Below are 21,925 nucleotides of genomic sequence, written 5' to 3' on the forward strand. Positions count from 1 at the left end.
TCATAATGAATGCTATGGTACAATTCAAGGTCCAAAATCTGAAAATGTATGCTCAACAAAAACAAGCACAAAAGATAACAATTACAGATGGTTTCTATGATTAGACGAAAATTTTACACATGGTTTCTATGATTTGTTTTCTTTGCAGCATGGGTTAAGCACTAAAATCTCTGGGCTACTTATATCAAATGTTGTATGGAAAAGCACCAACAATTCACTACATGTTGAGATCACAAGCTAAATGGCGACAGAAACAATCCTCAGATGTTTAACAATGAGTAGAGCTATCGGAAAAATGGAAAGAAACAGAGAACAAACCAAAAATTGTACACACAAATATGGAATGCAAAAAATGACTCGAGAATCTTTATTGTTACTTTTGCAATTTGAGATAGATTTTCCGAGTCTGATGAGTAGTATTTAATTGAAAAAAAATAAACTCAACAATTAAAATAATTCTGATACAAGAGTCACGAGCCCCCAAGAAACAGGAAAACATTACCACTGAATACTCTAGCTCTGCACCTGACAAATTTTAACAGCTCAGTCATATGAGAAACATCACGACAATAAAAAGTCATACATTGGATTCTCTATTCGATCACTCTTACTAGTAAAGCATACACATCATTTGAAATATTCTTACTAGTAAACCATTTTCTTGCAGGTGAAATAATGTTACTAGGAAACCCTTTTCTTGCATGTGAAATATGAAAAATATGATGGCCAAAATTTGAGGAAGATTTGAACCCCTGCTGATCCTAAATGTCATAATGATAGGATGAAGACGTTATACTAAAGATAAAATGAAGAGAATAACATATTCTCTCTTGATTGAAGAATGAATCCAACTGCTACTCTGACACCAATATTTCTGCTCCCAATCTGAACTTTTTATGTCAATTAAAATTTATTTCACAACAGAGGTTTCCAATTAATAATGGGAAACCTCTTGCAGTTTCAGTAGCATAAAAGAATCAAATGAAATGCTCTCTCATTTTTTAAAGATTGCATCTGCTCCATGGACTATTTTCAAACAATAAACAACGCTATGTGTTCTCACTGTCGATAGGGTGCGAACACTACAACTGAATTATGCCCCCCAAAACCAAACGAGTTTGAAATAGCTGCAAAACATGCAATGGCTAGTTAGATGTTATAGAAATAAGATGATATAGAAACATAGTTTCCATATAAATGCAACTACAGCTGAATCATAACTCAAGTTAAAATTACACCTGTACTTATGCAGCATTCATTTTACATCAAATTTTAAAGTTTGTCATGATAATTGAACATATTTGCATTCTCCGTTTAGACCAAAAATGACTAAATGACTATCGATGACACAAACACTTATATTTTCAGGTTCAACTCCTCTGATGGATAAACCTTCATCATCAAAGCAATATTATAAAGTTTAAAGCTCAACTGAAACATACCAACATTTACTTCGTGCTGCTTCTTTACGTTAGGAACAGTATCAAATTCCACCGCGGGTTCTGGGTTCTGACACATAACAAAATAGAATCAAATTCTTGATGGGTTTCAATATTATGTTCGCTAAAAACTTTTACCATAACAGCGATACTTCTGCTTTAGAATAACAAACAAAGTAACTCTTACAAATTGATTTATCGATGGATGCAGCCAACCAGTATTGATGGCTTTGACAGTGGCAATGGCTTCTAGCCCACCAGCTGCACCTAGACAGTGCCCTATCATAGACTGTAAGGTATAAATGGTTAGATAAAAGTTAACGCCTGTAATGTGGTCAACAAAGGAAAGCAAAACATCCTAAATATTGTTTCTATAAACAAGGGTGTGCCTTCCAGTTATCTGAATCAAATCCAAAGACAGGAGGGTATGCAAAAGCTTACATCTACTCGAATGTGATTACTAACCTTAGTTGCATTTATTTTTATTCCAGATGTGTTTTTGAACACACTCTTGATGGCATTAACCTCAGCCAAGTCACCTGCAAGAGTTGATGTGGCATGGGCATTTATATAATTCACCTGTATGGACAATCAAGCATTATACATACAGTTAAAGAATACCCAGATTGAAAATTCTTGCCCATTCATGACAGATACATACAGTATAACATAAACAAATGCAAACTCCAGTTTATAGGAAACAAGAAATGCACCTCTTCTGGTGACACCCCTGCATCAATAAGACTCCTCTCAATACATGATGAGACACCAAGGCCATCAGCCCTTGGGTCTGTCATGTGATAAGCATCACAGTTAATAGCTCCACCAAGATATTCAGCAAGAATTGGAGCACCTCTCTTCTTTGCATGTTCCAAGCTCTCCATAACCTGTGAAGAAACTATGAAATTAGCTGAAGTCTTCGACTGAAATGGTAAATTTATTATTTACGAACCAGGACATAATCACATTGGGCAAGAATTTTCAGTCTTCAAGCAACAGAAACCACCTAGAGCCAAGTGCACTAATGCACACAAGCCGTGGATTTATAGAATTATGTCATAAGAAATACAAGACGAAAGAAACACAATTCAACACCCAATAGAAATTTATGATAACAGTACTAGGTATGTATAACTGACTGTAACTAGACTATTCCCTCTATTTGTTCGGTCTAAATAAATCATAATGCAGAAGACAGAATCTTCACATAGTTTGGAATCAAACACTGGAGCATCTCTCTGTCCGCATTTATGTTAAAATATTGCATCTCCATCAAGATTATGTAATAAGTGGATTGGGGCACAGATGACAGGCAAATAGCTAAACACCAAATAAAGATATAACACTCAGAACACTAACTGAAAAATGTTTGTCATTCTAAACTTACCAACACGCCTGCACCTTCACCCATGACAAAGCCATCTCGGTCTTTGTCCCAGGGCCTTGAGGCAGACTTAGGATCATCATTTCTCTGAGATAAGGCTCGGCATGCAACAAACCCACCCAAACCAATGGGAATAATTGCTGCTTCAGTACCACCAGCTAGCATGATATCTGCCTCACCTCTGCGAATATGATTTGCAGCTGCATAGAAGCAATAGTTGGATGTAGCACATGCTGTTGATATAGAATAATTTGGACCCATGAATCCTACTTCAATGCCAAGCAATGCAGAGCCCATGTTGGTAATTGCATATGGTATAAAAAAGGGTGTTATTTTCCTGTATCCTTTGTCTATAAGAGCCTGTACTCCATCAGAAAAAACTTTTAGCCCACCCATTCCACTGCCTACTAGTACACCAGCTCGCTCCTTATCAATCTGCAAGAATAATACTGATCAGATATTATGAAATTCTAAGTCATAAGCAAAAGCACAACTTATGTTAACACGGAATGTAATAGAATATGCATATAAGCACATCTATGTGACATCAAAAATGTACTTTCCTATGCCATAAAGAACATAAAACATGACCAGCCGTCACGGATACTGCCAACTACTAAAGTTCATAAGTATATGTGACTGAAAAATAGACTGTTTAATATAGCTGATATTTCAGCCAATCTCAGATGGACTCAAGTATATCATGCACCATAAAATAGCTTAGCAGACATGACTAAATAGACAGAAGAAACCTGCAATTGTTGATATGAAAAAAGTTAAAAACGCCGAGCAGAATGTTGACAATACAGCTTATGTCCGGAGCAGAGCAGACTGACATGAAACACATCCCAACAGAATCATGTGATTGCCGTCAATGTCCATGAAATTTCACATGGTAGACCTGCTTACTCTTAATATTGTACATCTTCCTTACAGTCTATACTGTATAATAGTAAATGGTGGCTCGTGAAAGTAAGGAGGGTGGTAGGGAAATGTATATTTAATGTGATTTATATATTTATGTCCACTAGTTGCCAAAGTTGCCCGATAGGACTGTAAAAAGAACAAAAATTGGTAAATTATTGGGAGTGCCAATGTATATCTTATAGAACTTATAAAATAAGAATAAAAAATAAAAATAAAATATAGTAGTACATGGAAACTTGGAAAGTGCCAAAAACAACACTAGAGAAACGTGGGGAGAAAGCAAGAGAAAAAAAAGAAGATTTAAGGAGATTCAATGAAACACAAGGATGACCAGAAGAACAAGATGAGCAAGGATCCAAAGGGTACCAATGAAGAAGCCATAACCCAAAGTGCTGTCAACCATCAGCTCCCCTAACACCCAAGGTGGATAAGAAGTTGGTGATGAGATTCCTGCCATCCATTGGTTGGGTATGTTGAAAATTGTCTCTTACTCAAAAATATTCCTCAGCCTCTTTTAGCAGACTGAGACATAAAACCCTTTAAAATGGAACATACATGTGATCAAATGCTTAGTTGATAGGGGAAGATTCCAACAGGCTATACACAATAAAAATTGAATTGCTTAAAACTATAAAAAGATTTTTAAACAAATTAAATCTGTTAGTTTATGTTTTCAAATTTATCTGTGTGTGATAGTTCAAAGGGTGCCCTGTGGTCCCATGGGGTTATGATGGTCAACCCTTAATGGTTGGCCTATTGTCACATGGTTTGTTACTAGATTAGTTGTAGGCCCTAGTGGTCCACACCTAGGTTTAGGGACTCTGTCAAAGTTACCATAACACCTATTTATAAGAGGTATGTAAACCTCATTTGTAATCATCCAAGATAAATCATTCGAACACTGCATCTATTGCATATTTGGCAGTAAGAACCCACACATATCTAGTGTTGTTGTGCAGTGGGTTAAGCTCTTTAAGATTGTATTAAAAGTTTAAATCATATTGATGATGATATCACCCTAACTCAAACAAAATCTTCATTGTACTCTATTATTTTTGCAAATATTCATGTGATATGTCTTCAACACCTCCACTTTTCTTGCGTAATGCACAAACAACAATTCACCAAGGGTGAAATCGAAGCTATGAAAATTATCGAAGTGGCACAGCAGAAGCATCTGGTGGCCTACCTGCAGGTCACTTCAATGGCAAGTCCGGATCTAAGAAGAAGGAAAGGCAGATGCCTTGCTTGCAATAAGTTTGGCCATTATGCGAAGGAGTGTCCGAATAGAAGGGACACATCACTTGATGATGATAACAATGATTCCAGGGGCATCTTCAATGATTGAAGGAATGACAGGTACAATGGCAAAGGAAAAAGGAATGCAGGTCATCAAGGAAATGGCCAACTCTTCAAAGAACGCAAGGAACTCCAAGTATGAAGAATCAAATGTTGTTTCTAAAGAAGTATTATCTTATATTGGCTCTCTCCATTACTTCTCCTCTAGACTCTTTGGAATCTGACTTATTGATAGTAGTGCTTCAAGGCACTTCATCGGATAGAAGGAAGCTCTCTCTAATTTGATAGAGAAGGAGACAATCATGGAGATTATTCTTGGAGACGATGCCACCTATCCCGGAAAGGGTGTAGGGAATGCTACCCTTCAAGAATGAGGGTAGCACGTTCTTTATGTACCTGATCTCAAGAAGAACCTAGTGTCCATTTCGGCAATGGAAGTCAAAGGTTTCAAGGTGGCATTCATCGATGGAAAGGTACGTGCTTGAAAATGGAAATTTTCAAGATGCTTTTACTCATGGGTTCAGGTTGGCAATTTGTATCAAGTTGCAGGAAGTCCATTGGGGACCATGTCATGTGACACATCTCTTCTATGGCATCGGAGGCCCGCCCATCTTCATTGTGGGGCCCTACCCGATGTGAGACAGATGGTGACAGGGATGCCTAAATTCAAGAAGAGCATGGAGGTACATGTCCGAGATGTACCGAAGGAAAACTTAAAAGGGGACCATTCCCCTCATGTAGCAAGTCCACAGATTTGGAACAACCCGAGGGGTTTGAGATTCATGATCAGGAATCTATGTATGCACATTGCAGGTTGAAGAAAGCTCTCTATGTTTTAGAACAATCACCCCAGACTTGATATGAGAGGATTGATAGCTAGCTGATGAAGCTGAGATTCACTAGGAGTGATGCCGATCCAAACCAGTGTTTGAAGGTTGTGGATGATAGACCTCTCATACAAGCACCTTATGAGGACGACCTCTTTCTGACAGGTGCAAACCCTCTCATTTGCAAAAGTAAGAGGGAGTTGGATTCTGGATTTGGAATGGTGAACTGCAAGCCTGTGACTACCTCAATGAAGCCTAACTTTAAGAAGTTATGCGGTAGTGATGTCGGACCTGATTTGGGAAATGCCTCTGAGTTTCATAAACCCATACTAGCATTGATGTTCTTGGTGAACTCTCGTCCGGATATATGTTTTGCAGTTAGCAGGTTGAGCTCATATATGGTTGAGCCTCACTGGATTGGTGCCAAGAATCATTTGAGATATCTTCAGGGCACAATCTCTCATGGATCGAGATACACTGCCGGAAATGTGAAGCTGCATGATTATTTTGATGCTGATTAGGCAGGCAGTGTGGAGGATCGCAAGAGCACTTCTGGGTGCTGGTTCTCTTTGGGTTCTGCTTCGATATCCTGGATGAGCAGGAAGCAGAAGTCGACTGCTTTGAGCACCGATGAGGCCGGATACATAGCTGTGAGTATGGCCTCCTATGAAGTTGTTTGGTTGTGGAAGCTCTTCAGTGAGCTGTTTGGACACGTGTTGGATACCATCGTGATCTTCTGTGACAACCAAAGGGGGATTCGATTGTTGAGGAATCCCGTGTTCTATGATCGTTGCAAGCATATAGACATCAAATACCACTTTATCTGGGATATGGTACATCAAGGAGCAAGAAGGCTCCATCACATTGGGATTGATGTGCGGGTCGTCGATATTCTATCGAAACCCCAGGGAAAGGTCAAATTCTTGACTTTCCGAGAACAACTAGGAGTCGTGGAGAAACATTGAGCTCTGGGAGCTCCGGGGGGCTTGGGGGTACATCTTGGAGCGATGAGCAACCATAGGGTGAGTGGTTCAACCTTCCCCTAGTGGTCTGCTATATAGGCAGGATGAGTGGTTCATCCTTCTCCTGCTGAGACACAATCATAGGGTAAGTGGTTCAGCCTTCCCCTAGTGATTTGTTGTGTACAGGGTGAGTGGTTCAGCCTTCCCCTAGGATACCCCTGGCGACATGTAGGCAGGATGAGTGGTTCATCCTTCTCCTGCTGAGACATCCTACCCATGCAGTCTGGGACTCATGGGAAGTACCTCTCATTTGGCCAAGGAGTAGGGAAATGAGGATAGGGACCATAATAGTACCGATGGACGCATCGTGTATCTACCGTACTCCCTATGCTAGGATAATATTGATCTAGGATCACTGACTTCGGGTTAGTAAGAGTGATATAACTCACTCTCTTTTGGCACTGATTTCATATCAGTAAGAGTGGTATGATACACTCTTTATTTGGAACTGATTTCGGATCAGTAAGAGTGGTATGACACACTCTCTTCATTGGGACTGACTTCGGGTCAGTAAGAGTGGTATGAGACACTCTCGGTTATTTGGAATTGACTTCGGGTCAATAGAGGATGGTATGATACATTCTCGATCACTTCTTCTTCATAGTTCAGCAAAGCAGAGCAGTGCAGGGCATTGATGGCAGAGATAGTACAGTCTGACAGATGGATTAGCAGATGGAGTTCTCCCTAGTTGAGAGGGAGTGTTAAAATTGGCAACTAGAGCCATACTCCATGTGGGTCATCTTATTTATGGCAGCTGATATTTTTCTTGGATTCCTCTCATCGAGAGGTGTAGGATTGATCTAAAGATCATCCGATTCCGACAAGTATTCATGGAGATATGAATTTATTTGTGTTATGTGACAATTCGTCAAGGTCGGCCAGCAACCAAATTGCCCCCACATGTGCTCAACATTTTAGCATAAAAAGAGGTGGCTTGCTAGTCATTTGCACACACTCTTCTTGTGATCTCTTCCTCTCCACTTGTCTTTGAGTTTTGGTGGGAGGAGAGATCCTAAGAGATACGCTGCCCTAAGAAGAGCTGCCCTAGATGCTGCCATGTGGAAGAAGGATCTACGCAACTCCTAGAAGATGACCCTAGCTCTACATGCCCTAGATCTAGGACACTGTCATGATTAAGCTGACTGAGACGTGGTCATGTTGAAGCTTCCCTAAACACAGTCAAGGTGGAGACCTAAACGCAGTCAAGGTGGAGGACTGTTTCAAGGGTTGAACAAGGTCCGAAGTCTGTTGTAGGAAGCCGTGATGCTTGTTGTGCTAGGCCGAGGCCTTAGGAGCTGAACGCTAGCTTGTTTAAAGGCTAATGGATGGGTTGTACCATTGTTGGAGGGTGTCATGAGCAGCAGTAGTGTTGTGTGGCAGGCCACATGCCATACCACTACAGCAAAGCTAGCGTGGGCAGATTTGAGGGTTGTCTTGAGCCCTTACCTTCAACGTGGAGGAGAAGCATCTCTCCTTGCCTAGTTTGCAGTTTTTGGAGGGCTGTTCGAGGACTGTTGAGAGGAGTTTAGGGCTACATCAGTATGCCCAGGTGCCCTAACCAGAACAGTCAGGAACAGCAAAGTGACAAGCAGATTTGGAGCAGTGTTAGAGGTGCGTTGGGTCAAGGATATTGACCAGATTTAGATCAGATTCGGAGCAGCCTGTGGGAGCCACGTGTTGGGTTAACATGGAGTGATGAATACCCCAAAGGGGTGCAGCATGATGTGATGGATGCAGCAGCATGGCGCAGTGAGGTGCATGGAACAACATAGTGTAAATGGCAGCAGCATTATATTGCAGCAGCATGAGTGCAGCTAGTAGGATGCAGCAGTATGATGATAAATGCTGTGGCATGATGGATGCAACATGATGGGCATGGTGATAAAGTGTAGCATAAGCATGATGGGCACAGTGAGGTACAGCATGATGATCCAGCACAGGGAGGTGCAGCATGATGATAAGGTGCAGCAGTTTGATGTGTGCAGCATAGTAATGAGGTCCAGCATGATGATTGGGTGCAGCACAGTGAAGTGCAGCATAGTGATGGAGTCACCTTGGAGGATCAGTGGATGCAATATGCCTTCACCTGAGCTCAGATCAGCTACCTCATATGCCATCTTCTTAGAGATGATCTCTGCTCTTATTTAGATAAGTCAAAAGGTTGACTTCTGATGTATATGTACTATCTCTCTCTCTGCTGAACTATTGAAGAACATATAAAAAGAATTGATCAAGAGTTTCTAACTTTCTCCACATTGGGGTTTGTCCCTGGCTGGTGCCACATCTTGTGTCCTCTTGTCTTGGCTTGTCTTCTGCGATTTATGTTTATGTTCTATCTGCATTTACTATCATGCTAAATGTGATTGCTAATTTGGAATTTATATTGAGTTAATGTGAAAAATTGAAGTAAATTTGCTATCAGGATTCAGCATAGAACATACCTAAAATTAACACTTTCTCACAGTGACAAAACAATTACCTCAATTCTGAGCATTCATTCTTAACATCCTTCTGCTTGTTTACACAATCACATATACAAAATCTGGCCTCCAATGGCCATAATCTACTCTGCTAATCTCTTATAAGCTTCTGGTACACAAACTCATAAAATCTGGGGTAGATCAAATTAAAAAGCCAAATGTGGCAAGGAAAAGACAATATATATATATATATATATATATATATATAGGTGATACCTGGACTTCACACACAGCATTCCTCTATTTCTGATGGCTGAAGACTCTGAGAATAGAGGAATTGAGGAATGCTGTGGGTGAAGTCCAGGTATCGCCTTTATATATATATATATATATATAGAAAGGTGATACCTGGACTTCACCCACAGCATTCCTTTACTCTCCTATGGCTGAAGATTCAGATACCATGATTGTTGTAAAATAGAGCACATTGAACAGGATCACAAAATGCCACGAGCTAAAAGGTTTGTTGTCTAAAATGAGGAACAGAAAAGCCGTGAATTACATGCAAGATGTGCAATTTGTAGCATATTTCTCTTGACCTTTCACTTCCGGTAACTTCTCATATCTATAAACTATCACATTCTTAATTGACTATCTTGTCCTTCATTTGATTTTATTCACAAGGACAATTCACAATTACAAATATTTACATAGGTCCTAATGTGACCAGTAGGATTGACGTCCTAATTCTAACATGTACTTATATAAGTATTTCTCTGAACAAAAAACAATTAAGGGCAAGAAGTTCAGTTCAATTCTAAATAATGAAGAAATCGCTGAACACTTATCTAAGCAAGATGTTGGCTGATGTTTAAAAAATCAATATTGAGGAACATGTGATTATGAGAACATATTGAAAGATTGTTGCAGTATTTTGTTGGAGGAATAAAATTAGGCATTACAAGATACTGGCAAGTTCTCAGCAAGTAGTCAGAGAACATCATAGAAATATAAGAAACTGCTCTGAAATTTGTTCCAAAAGAGCACAAGTTCAAATCAAGAAATGAATATGATATCTAAATGAGGCGCATGGAAACGGGTTTAGATGAATTGAGAGGATGGACAAAATATTCTTATTAGGAAAAAATGTTTATAAGGTGGTGTGTCGATAATGCAAAACAATAGAAGCAACAAAGAGGTATATCACTACAGATGAAATTCAAGGTAGGGTTATCATAAGACCTGTAATTTAGCTCACTGTGCATCAGAACATAGGTTGCACTCAATTGAGTTTTTCACTTCAATGAAGAATGTGATCTTCACTCAGATTCTTGAAGGACGGCACAGATGGATCAAAAAAAAGTAAATCCCCACCATTATGATACAAACAAATTTAGGACTGTAGAATTTTGAGCATAACAACCTGAAATAGGTGCAATGTTGCAATCCAATATAGACCACTTGCACAATGCTAGGTAAAACAAAAGCAATGTAACTTCACCACTGTGTATGGCAAATCAATAACAGCTTTTCGTGGATGTAAATTAGAAGTGGTTTCACCATAGTACTAGGCCTTTGCAGGGACATGATAAAGAGTCGAGAACTAACTATGGAACAAGAAGTAGCAATAAGAAGTCTCCCAGACAGAGCCAATCAGTCAGCCTGATGTCTGAACATAAATACTAAAGAGATGCACATAAACACAAGCACTATCAGGGACAACTTCACCCTGCATAAGCTATTCACAGTAGCAAGGAAAAGTATCACAGAACAAAGTCTACAAGCTTTCCATCTGCTGCCAACTCTCACTGCAATCAAGAACTCAACAGTATGCCCCAAAATACCATCCAAAGCTTTGATACTATTCATAACCATAACCACATAGGCAGTGCTACATGACTCAGCTGAACCTCATCAGATGTCCAATCCATTGTATAGTTGAAGGCATATCAAATTATTCGAAATATCCAATGATATCATCACACTGAACTCCAAAGATTCAAGCAGAATCCTTCTCAAGTTTGAAGAAAAATGATTAGACCCAGATAAAGGCACAGGTACACAGTTGGTCCGTCAATGGCCTAACAAAAAGCCTGATACAAGGAACTAGGAAGCAGTGCAGATATAAACTATTTAAATACTTCACAAGGTGTGTCTTGTATGTTACGTTACACGGATACAGTTATGGGTGTGTTGGAACTTGGTACAGATACACCACTTTTTGAAACACAGGACAGGGGTACATATATAAGATAAAATAATTTTATTAATGCCCAACAAATGACCACAAAAGTAGGTCAATGGGACTGAATAGTACAACCAGTATGAATATAATGTGCGAGGAAGCAGTGGAGATATAAAACCATTTAAATACTTCACAAGGTGTATCTTGTATGTTATGTTACAAGGATACAGGTACGGGGGTGTTGGTACAGATACACCACTTTTTGAAACACAGGACAGGGGTATGTCAGGGGTACATATATAAGATAAAATAATTTTATTGATGCCCGATGAATGACCACAAAAGTAGGCAATGGGACTGAATGTAGAACCAGTATGAATATAATGTGGGAGTGCAAGCACAACTCCTAGAAAATGATTGAAATTCATTTTTTAGATCCAAGTCATTCCAGTGCCACCATTCATCAATTGATATACGATTCAACATTGATCAATGGTATTCCTTCCCTTTCTAGACATGGTGTGGAACTAACAGACAAAAAAACATGAAACTTCAAACAAAACTGAAATGTGGGAACCAAGGGAGAGATGAATGTCGATAATGGGAAAGAATGTTTAAAATTGAACCATTGGCATGGTCACCAATTTCGTGGCATTAAAAAAATAATCAGTGTGCTACTTCCTCTTTTCTCTGCTGGTTTCTTCTAAGGTCACAAGACAAAGTGAAAACATACATGTAAGCATGAAATTAGAGTTTAAAGGTATAAAAAGGGGCAACAACTAGTCATTTTAGAGTTTCTTGTTGGGGCCCATAAAAAATGCAACGTTATTGGAAATTTTTAATTATTAAAAAAATCATGCTAATGGCAACATTGACATACCCAAAATCAGGGTACATCTTCAAATCTGCCCAGGTACAGTGGGATACAGAAATGTGTTGCAGGGTATTGCAGGGTAAGGTTGCAGGTACATTTCTTGTTTGTTACAAAGAATCCAACTCCTGGATACACGTACCCATGCTACTTAGGTATTGACCAGAGTTAATTTTTTCGCCAAACTCATTTCCAAAAAAAGCACAGAAGACAATTAGATTTCAGCCAAAATATATGATAATAAAGCATATGGCAGACAACAAGGAACCCGAGGATAGCATGCCCCTATAGCAATCACTTGCATGGCTAGTTCTTACCTGTGACTTCTGGTAGTTGGTGCAGCTTGACATATTTCCTCAACCAACCAAGGTTGCTACTGAAAGAAAGCTCGAGATTTTATATAGGTAACAGAACTTGTTAATTTGAACATAATAAATTAGGATCAAAAAAGTGGAAAGATTAAAGCCCATATCAAGAGAGGAAATAACCTGCATACACCAAAACTAAGAACCAAACACATGAAAAAGTGGTTGGTGCACAAAATCTAGATAAAAAGTGGAAGCAGACTATTGACAAGAAAGAACACAAGTATACAATAGAAATCTCACAGAAGATTCTTAAGGCCCGTGTCACCTGAAAAATCTAATAACTCTGTCAATGGAGAGTGCCTGTTAATAGGCTAGAAACACTATCGTTTTAATATTTCCTTCAATTACCCTTCATAAATGTTCCTCAAGGTAATAGGGGCATTTCTGATATTAAGACTGATAACTCATCAAACATCATCACTATCATTATTTAACTAATGACCCTAATAATTACATGAGAACAAATAATATTACAACAGATGTACCTATTAGGACTTGAGGACCACCATAACGATAGAAGTACCTTAGGTTTAGGCAAAAAGGGCAAACAAAGATAAAGAGAGGACATGCCTATTGATATTCCCTGTAAAATTCTCCCATATGCAAAAACATTGGTCTGCTAATTCATCACAAAGTGGGAATGGAAGACTCATTTAATTAACCATCCTTTTATTCACAGAAGTTTGGAAAATATGGGTTCCTTAAACTGTTGCAACTGTTTCCTTTTGGACAGATAGAAAAAGCATCATTGCTGGATAAACACACTCTCGTATCTGGAAAAATTTGAGTGAACTGGAGTGAATATGTAGAAAACAAGCAGAAACTACATCAAATGGCTGAATGAAGTTAGAATATTAATTTTCATGATATGAGCCAGCAATGCCATGAAATAGACAGAGTATCAGTAAGATGAGCAAAGGAACCAAATGGTGTTGTGAATTGACACTTAGCATCACCTCGCTATGTCAGCACTTACACTGCAGGAAGGAACCTTGATGAGAATACAAGTAGGGCTCTTTGTCCATTGTATCTCACTTTTTCTCCTTTGATCCAAGCTCGAATCAAGGTTTTGCCAGAAATTAGGGAAAATTGTTTACTGTGGGACCTGTTTAAGGGCTTGCTCTGTTCTTGTTGTTGAAGAACTGATGACAGGAATGAAGGGCACTTGAACCTAATCTGCTTTGATGGATGACTGTAATAAGTAGATTCAGATAGGATAGAGACTGCTGCTTTGATGGATGACTGTAATAAGTAGATTCAGATAGGATAGAGACTGCTTATGAACCTTGGTCACGAGCCGTAAGGCTAAGCTGATGTATATTTTGATTTCAAGCATGAAATATCAAATATAAAGCTTTTTTTCCTTGGAAAAAGGAATTTATAATTAGAAATTAGAACTTCATGGATGTGCCAAATAAAGCATCTTCGAAATCATCAAATTTGGAAATTCAATATGCTGAGTTGTATTTGAAGGTAAATCACTGAAAAGAGGCCCAAGAAAATTGTCATCTAATTCAAGGTCTTCCTCTTGCTGTTTTTAAAGTTTAATCACTTCAACATGATCATGAGTGTATTTAGTTCCATTTTCAAAATCACTTTCATCATGTTGTTGACCATGGTCTTGATCTTCAGAATCTTGGGAATGTTGTTCTAAGTCTTCTTGATCTTCAGAATAATTATATTGTTGACTGGGATCATAATGGTCCTTAGATGTCTTCTGTGACATGACACACTTAATAAGGTTTTGCTTGCTTAAAATGAATCAGTCTCTATTTTCTCAAGCAATTCTGGACATTGATGTTTTGATTTGCAATAAAAGGTAAGGAAATTTCCAATTAACATCATACATAGAATCAATTGTGAAATCTAATTTTGAGGTGCAGATTTGAACAAGTTAAGGAACACTTTTCACAAGAGGGATGAAAGAGAACTTCAAAGTAATGGTGAATGAGTTCTACCGGGTCTTATGGTTATATGTCCAAGCAGTACAACTTGTCTACAAAGAGGGTTTTGGAGGACATTAAACAAAAAAGGGATTGATCATTAAAGTGAAAGAAAGTTGCTGATAACTAGAATAACTTCTGAGAAAATGAATGCCTGGTAATAATGACCCACACAAAATGACCTATTTACAACTTAAACATGCTTAGGGAAAAGAAGACGTGTTGAAGAGCCTTCAAAGGAATAAATCTGAAAAGATTTTAAAAATACTGAGCTATTAGGAACAATCACTATAAGATGTTGGGAATGACGGCTTACAGAAGACAAAAGGCTTTTAGAAATCCAAAAAAACCACAATTCTAAAAAAAATTGCAAAATATTTGACTAATGGCTCCTAGCTCCTTTATACCCTGGAGCAGAAAAGTTTACGTGGGATGGAATAGGTAAGTAGGGGCTAAGAAAAGAAAGGAGCAATTATGAAAGCATAATAAACCAAATTTTAAGAAGAGTATGTACTATGTACTCAAGACCTATCTTCAGTCAAAAATTTTTGCCAACTGAATTATTTTTCTTTGTCAAGTCAAATATCAGGTCGACAACTAAATCAACCAATGTATGACTCTAGGTGGGACTGGAAGACAATTTCCTTAACCTTCCTTAATTGAAGAACACTGCTGACCTAGTAAAGTCTTCGGAAATTACAATTTTAGATCAAATACAATGGCAAATTCTCCTGAAGTTGTTACAGCTCTATATCTATATAAGGGTCACCCTGATCCCAAGAAATATTGGTTTGTCTAAAGACTATATGGAAAACAAGATCAATGGATGACAAGGCAAGACAGATAGTAGAACCTGGAGCCTCTCTAGATGATCAAGCACTAGATTGGCTCATAAATTTAAACTAAGGGATATTTGAGGAAGGCATAACCAAGAAAGAGATAATACAGCAACTCTTTTCAACTTTCCTTTATAGATCTGATGGTTGATCAGTGCTTGTCCACTCAAAAGTTTGAAGGAAATTAAGCTGCAACATATGGAATCGATTTGAGACTATGGCAGCGGAGTTAAAGATCTGAATAGTCATATTTTAATTTTTAACAAGTGTCAAGAACAGATAAAAACCAACAGCAGAGGTTAGTTGTAGATCTTAATGAAAGCTTAAGAGGAGCATATAGGGTTCACAATTCCCAGAATTGTATAAAAGCATTCAGAGAGCTCAGTAGTTGGAAATTAACAAAGGTCGTAAACAATTGAATAGAACAGCAGATTGAAAGCATGAAAATCAATAGTGTGTCCCTGAAGAAAACATGAGAAGAAATACAGTATTTTCTATGTGACCAACATGCTCACTTAGCATGAATTCCCCTTCCTTAGGTGTTTAGTTGGGCATTCCCTTTTCCCAAATAAACTTGACTGGATTGAGAAAGGGAAGTTCTGGGCTTGTTTAATATTGTGAAACTTGTGAAGTGCATCACAACAAGATGTTTCCCAACAATCTACGAAATTAAAAATGATGGTGTGCCGATTATCAAGTCAAGATTCTCTCGAGTCTCAACAAGTGAATGTCTGCACAACACTTGCCAATAAAAACCAACAAATCCTCAGTTGTTTGGGCATAGAATCATCTATAGATAAGTCAATCCATCAAAATTATCAAGCATGTTGACATTTAAAAGAATCTCCTGGTATTCCAACTCTAACTGATCAAGATAATTTGTATCCTGCAGATTATATTGATATTGTAGAAGTTGACAGGCAAATTCAAGACCAAGGTTTTAATATGGATGAATGGTCAAATTAATACCAAAAGTCTAAATCCCTAATGATGATTGACCTGTGATGGCCAAATTATTGACTAATCAAAGTGAGTTCAAGGATATGTGTAGAACTAGATCTTAGAAAAAAAAACTGTCAGATAAGATGAGAAAAAAAATTTAGCATCCATCAAATGACCAGAAAAGCAGGTCAATGGGACTAGAAGGTACAGCTAGTGTACGCACAATGTGGCAATGCAAGAGCAACTCCTAGATCAATGCTGATACAAATGATAAAGGATAACTGCCTAGCGAAAAACAAAAAGATATAAACTAAGAGTCTAGCCAAATGATAAGCTAGTGCGTGTACAATGATACATTAAGAATGCCAGAGACTGAGGATATTGATGCAGAGCAAAAGAGAGAGAATGTCGAGGCCTGCTGGACCTGGTAGCCAAGGACATGAGAGGGGACCAAGATGCAGGCTCACTGTCAGAGTATCACTATGAAAGGGCCCATGCAAGGGCCCATGATATCATCTGGAGAGTGACCGGGGCTTACTGGACCTGGCTGTATGATCATGCGGGGAGCATAAGATTGATGGAGCTGCACTCTCCCACCATCTAATGCCATGGGGAGGAAACACCATTTGGATCCTGTATTGCACCCTTTCAACCCAAACAATAAAATATGAAAATACTGCCTCGACATGCTGTATTTGTCATGGGTTAGACCATCTCCTAATGAATTGTCCCAAGACACCATCCTAGCTAAATTCATGGAAAAAGGCACTGTCTAGCCACCCAGCAGTGGATAGGAAGATTCTCAAAAAGTGAAGAAGGAAAAATCAACTTGGATTGGAAACCAGAGTAATAAAGGAGCCAATGTCATAAAGGGAAAAGCTCTCAGGATACACCTCAAAAGGCTTAATCAAAGGCACTAATAGATGACATCCAGGGATTATCAAAGAGTGTGTCTGCAGCCCATTGAGGTACCCCAAAAGTACTGTTGTAAATATCGTTTCACAGAATTCAATGAGGGTCCAAAAATAAATTTATTGGAAATATCAGAGAAAATATCAGAAGTTATCAAAAATATTGGTAAGAATAAACTTGGACCTGAAAAACTCACAAAATATCAAACAGATTGGCAACCTGAATAATTCAGGAGAATACAGAAATATTGCGAGAAACCATAGATACTTGAAACACTGCCCAAACACCTAAATTACCAAAAAGACGACCGGGAAGAACTCCTGAAACCCAAGTACCATCAGAAGTAATTAAATCCACTCTCCACAAAAGAAAGGGGAAGCCAGAAGCTGTCAAATAATATCTAAACATGGAACAGACCCTAGTTATGTCAACATTCACACTGTAAGAAATTCAAGGAGGCTTGCCCTAACAGGTGTTGTGATTCTTATGTTTATTGTTATTTAGCTTTGTTACTCTTATATTCAGCTCTTGTTAATAATTTTTTTCTACCCAAAAAAGAAACTTATGTGAGACAACATTGAGGCTAATTTTAGCTGCAATCTTGTCACACCCTTTCAATTGTTATGGTAAAGCCATTGCTGAAAATCATATCATATCCCATTAGCAAATTAAACGTAGTTTAATGAGAATCCAACCACATATCGTTTGGAACTAAAATAATGAGAAAATTTCCAGAACTAATCTGTCATTAGTTGAATATAATGATGTCAAACCTCAAAACCTGAGTGAGCCTTCACCTATCCCATACCTTATTTATTTTATCCTTTCCCAGATCTGCATCTTCAAGTGCCTTTTGCCCACTAACCAGGCAATATCTAATACAATCATCCAGACGACGGTCATTCTTTGGATCAATATAACCCTCAGATGAGAATCCCCGAATCTGTCCTCCAAATCTTGTGGGAAACTTTGAAGCATCAAAGCGGTCTATAGGGGCAATCCCACTTTGACCTTCCAGGAGTCTTTCATAATATGTGTCAACATTATTTCCGAAAACAGAAACTAGCCCCATGCCTGTAATAACCACTCTCTTTTTAGGATCTTTTTCTCTGTTAAGGGCATTGACTGAAGGAAGTAACATGGCTCGGACGCCGGTCTTGGGACCTGTATGAACAACAACCACAGCAAACTGTTATTAAAGAACAATGGTCAAAATCATATGCAACCTATAACGCTATTTACCGGTAGTGGTCTTATATCATTGTCAATAAGCAAAAAAGATCCATGTGAAATAAATATATAAAGATCTTTAAGAAAATGAAAATCATAAGCTAACCCGAATCTGGTATTTATAGTATACCAGGAGACACAATTAATAGGACTTATTGACAACTGCCAAAAATCTGCAGTTGATTAACAGGGTTGCCATTTTTACATTCATTTTCACAGCCAAATAATATAACTGATTTGACAGAGTAATGTCGTCCAACCTCTTTTTGAATAACTACTTGGTGTGTCAAACACAACAAACACTATTTTGTCCCTAGCTACAGATCTCATCTATGGATAATGAAATCAGAATATAAGATATTTTGGAAGTTTGAAGGACATTTCCCAGCCTACGCTTGCATTGACACTTCTTAAGACTCGGCCAAAGAGAGAAACCATATCATCAGAAATCACTTAGAAATTAAAACCACAGTTTCACACACTAAGGTACATCCTGCATGGCAGTGGGCCTTATGAACTCGCATGTGCAAGGAATGTGACTATGTTTATTGAAGCTATGGATAACAATAAAGCTGCTCATAACCACTCAACCAAGGGCTTTGGGCAATGAAGAAAACAAGGGAGCTCTTTCGATTCGAAGATATATTCTGAACTCTTATTACAAACTACCCATGGATTTAGAGGATAACAATATATGGAGATTGATGTCATTAGAAGACATTTGCCAAACTGATTGATTTTGACATCCACCTTAACCTCTAATATAGAGATCTGTAGCTATATGCCCACAATTTATGACTTGATTTGCAGGCAGGCAATCGGAACATCAAATTCCAGGCTCAAATTAACATAGTAAATCTACCTCACTATGAAATTGAGAACTCGTTTCAGGGAACTGAGTTCATATGCCTATAATGCAGAACGAAAGCAATGTTTATCAACAAATAACAACCTGATTGCAAAAACCGAGATGGTGGTTTCACTTAAAAGGTCTACCCTGTCCCCATAGGTGTACAGCATGCAACCACTTCCTCCAAAAAAGTTGAGATTAGAGCATCCATTTACTGTACATTCAGGGATTTTAGATTGACATGACCCCCATCAGGCTATTGAATGTGCACACCTCTATCAAACCCTTGAGGCAAAATGGGAATCCCAACCTCAAACTTTCCGGTCGAATCTATCATATAAGTCAACAGGCCATAACCAGTAACAGCCAGTTGCACTGATCACATATCTACGAACCAGTATTCAGGACTCATGCAGAGGGATCGCAGCAGCTCTGCATTAAACTTTTGGAAATTTTTAAAAATTACATACGAAGCAAAATTTAGTAGGAAAAATGAAATCACTATCAGCTACCTTGGATTACCCGGGATAGACTACCCTTAGATTCTTGTACCTGGATCAGTTCAAGTTTCTCGGACGCATGAGACTGATTAGGTCCCACCTATTCCTCGCTCGTTTCGGGCGGGAAACTCCTATTAACTACTGGATACTGATGTAATAGCCAAAGAAAAGAGCGATAACTACAAAAAAGGAATTTGATTTGGAAAATCTAACATCCACAAAGCAAATTTGAAAAAAATACAATACCCACGTAGTAAATCTGGGAATAAGCTATACCCACGACACAGATTTTTTCGATTTTTGCCATAAAAATTGCACCCACAAAGGAAAAATAATACAATGCCGACTCACCAGCACGAGATAGCCTGTTAGGCCGAACGCCCAAGAGCAGAGAAACATCAGCGAGCTCAGCTTCAGCAGCTCTGAGACCATCAAATCTAGAAATCGAACGACTGCAAGTTCCTCGACTGGGTTCGAATCCAGCTATGGATAAAGAAGCAGTCATGCCTGCAAGTGCGGAGCCCGCCATTGCCCTGTCCTGAGAAGCCTGGGAATTATTTGATTTACTGCAGGGTGATGCGTTCCATACACCAAAGCAGGTATATATTCAGACACGAGAACCACAACTCCCCTGAATGCAATTGCAAATCCAGCAGTTTGTGCGAAGATTGTGTCATGCAAAGGTGGATGGAGTAGATGAATTTAGTATTTGGGCATCACAAGACAAGTGTTGCAAGGAATCCTGTTGCAGATGCTGAGTAGCTGTTGTTGTGATTACTCTCTTCTACAAGTTCATTATTATTGTGATTTGGGAAGGTTATGGTAGGTTAGAATTTAGAAGCCCTTTCAATTTTTGTTTAAGAAGGAAGTTGAGCCACCCCCTCCTACCTTTTTAGGACTGTATAATAATGAATTGAGAAAATTTCGATGTGCCCAATGCTCCCAACCGTGTTCACAGTCAACCGTGTTCATATTTTAATGCTGGGAGAAACTTTTTATGGTTGCTTATCGGGTCACGTGCTCCCAACGTCGTAGGGTTTCGATGAATGAGTAGAGGGTTTCTCTGCTCTGGAGAACAAGGGCACAAGCTCACGTTTTGGCTCCTGTAAGGGTTTTGCCAAATGTAAAATTGACACGTGGATAGGTCTCAAACTACACGTAATATTATACAAGTGTTTGGCTATTGCCACGTGTGCAAACTTTTTCATTTTGTTTATGCAATTTGGATTCTAATTCCAGGATCATGTGAATGATATGAAATCAAAGTTCAGACCTTCGTATTGTTAAGGAGCATATGAATTATTTTAATGTTAGTTTTATTATTACTTAAATGGTATGGAAGATTTTATAGTTAAATAAATAAATAAGGTACTTGAGCATGTTAGAACATAACTATATTTATTATTTGTTTTGTTATTTTATTTGTAATAACTTTCTCCTCTATCTAAAAAAAGGCAGAAAGGAGAAAGTTTTGTGTAATCAATTAATTATGTGTAATAAAATTATTATTTTATGAATATTTTTAAAATAATGATTTTTAGTTTTTGGGATTCTGGATAGATGGTGATTAACTGTTATGTTAAAGTTTTTTTAATGTGAAGTTATTTGTTTAATTTTCTACTTAATCGAGATGATATATTGGATATAATGAAAATGTATTCATGTCAAACTTACAAAAAATGATATTTTTTTAAGTGTAAATAAATTTTATTAAATTTATTTTATAGTATAATAAATTATTTTTTTAATTTTATATTATAGATTTTAATATTTATTTTTTATTTAATTTATTACTATTATTTACACATATTATATTATTTTATTTTATTTCAATTTTTTAATGAGAAGAATTATTCATATTTAAGCTTATGTGATCTATATTTGGATTATTTGAAACTAATTTCGGAAGAAATCACATTGGTAGACTTAGGTCTACCTAAACATTGGTAGACTTAGGTCTACCTAAATCT

The 21,925-nt window shown here is 38.0% G+C and overlaps 1 protein-coding gene across 1 annotated transcript; it reads right to left on the reverse strand.

Annotated features, from left to right (window-relative positions):
- Nucleotides 1–796: 796 nt before the first annotated feature.
- LOC149236971 (3-oxoacyl-[acyl-carrier-protein] synthase I, chloroplastic-like) lies at nt 797–20,993 on the reverse strand. The gene is made up of 8 exons (XM_089372553.1): nt 20,307–20,993; nt 18,184–18,539; nt 2,827–3,258; nt 2,153–2,326; nt 1,905–2,018; nt 1,627–1,728; nt 1,443–1,509; nt 797–1,127 (listed from the first exon to the last, which is right to left on the reverse strand). The coding sequence occupies exons 1-8, from the start codon at nt 20,482–20,484 to the stop codon at nt 1,060–1,062; spliced, it is 1,491 nt and encodes a 496-aa protein (XP_089228679.1). The 5' UTR covers nt 20,485–20,993; the 3' UTR covers nt 797–1,059.
- Between the last annotated feature and the right edge of the window lie 932 nt (nt 20,994–21,925).

This window comes from Pinus tabuliformis, chromosome 8, assembly GCF_031772625.1.
Source record: "Pinus tabuliformis cultivar Carrire ecotype Pingquan chromosome 8, CPIR1, whole genome shotgun sequence".
NCBI lineage: Eukaryota > Viridiplantae > Streptophyta > Pinopsida > Pinales > Pinaceae > Pinus > Pinus tabuliformis.

Excerpts from the sequence above, each read along its gene's own strand:
- LOC149236971 (XM_089372553.1), bottom strand. The coding sequence starts at position 20,484 with ATGGCGGGCTCCGCACTTGCAGGCATGACTGCTTCTTTATCCATAGCT. Across the intron at positions 2,327-2,826 it reads GTGAAGGTGCAGGCGTGTTG|GTTATGGAGAGCTTGGAACA; the intron begins GTAAGTTTAGAA and ends GTTTCTTCACAG. Across the intron at positions 1,128-1,442 it reads GCAGCACGAAGTAAATGTTG|CTATTTCAAACTCGTTTGGT; the intron begins GTATGTTTCAGT and ends CATGTTTTGCAG.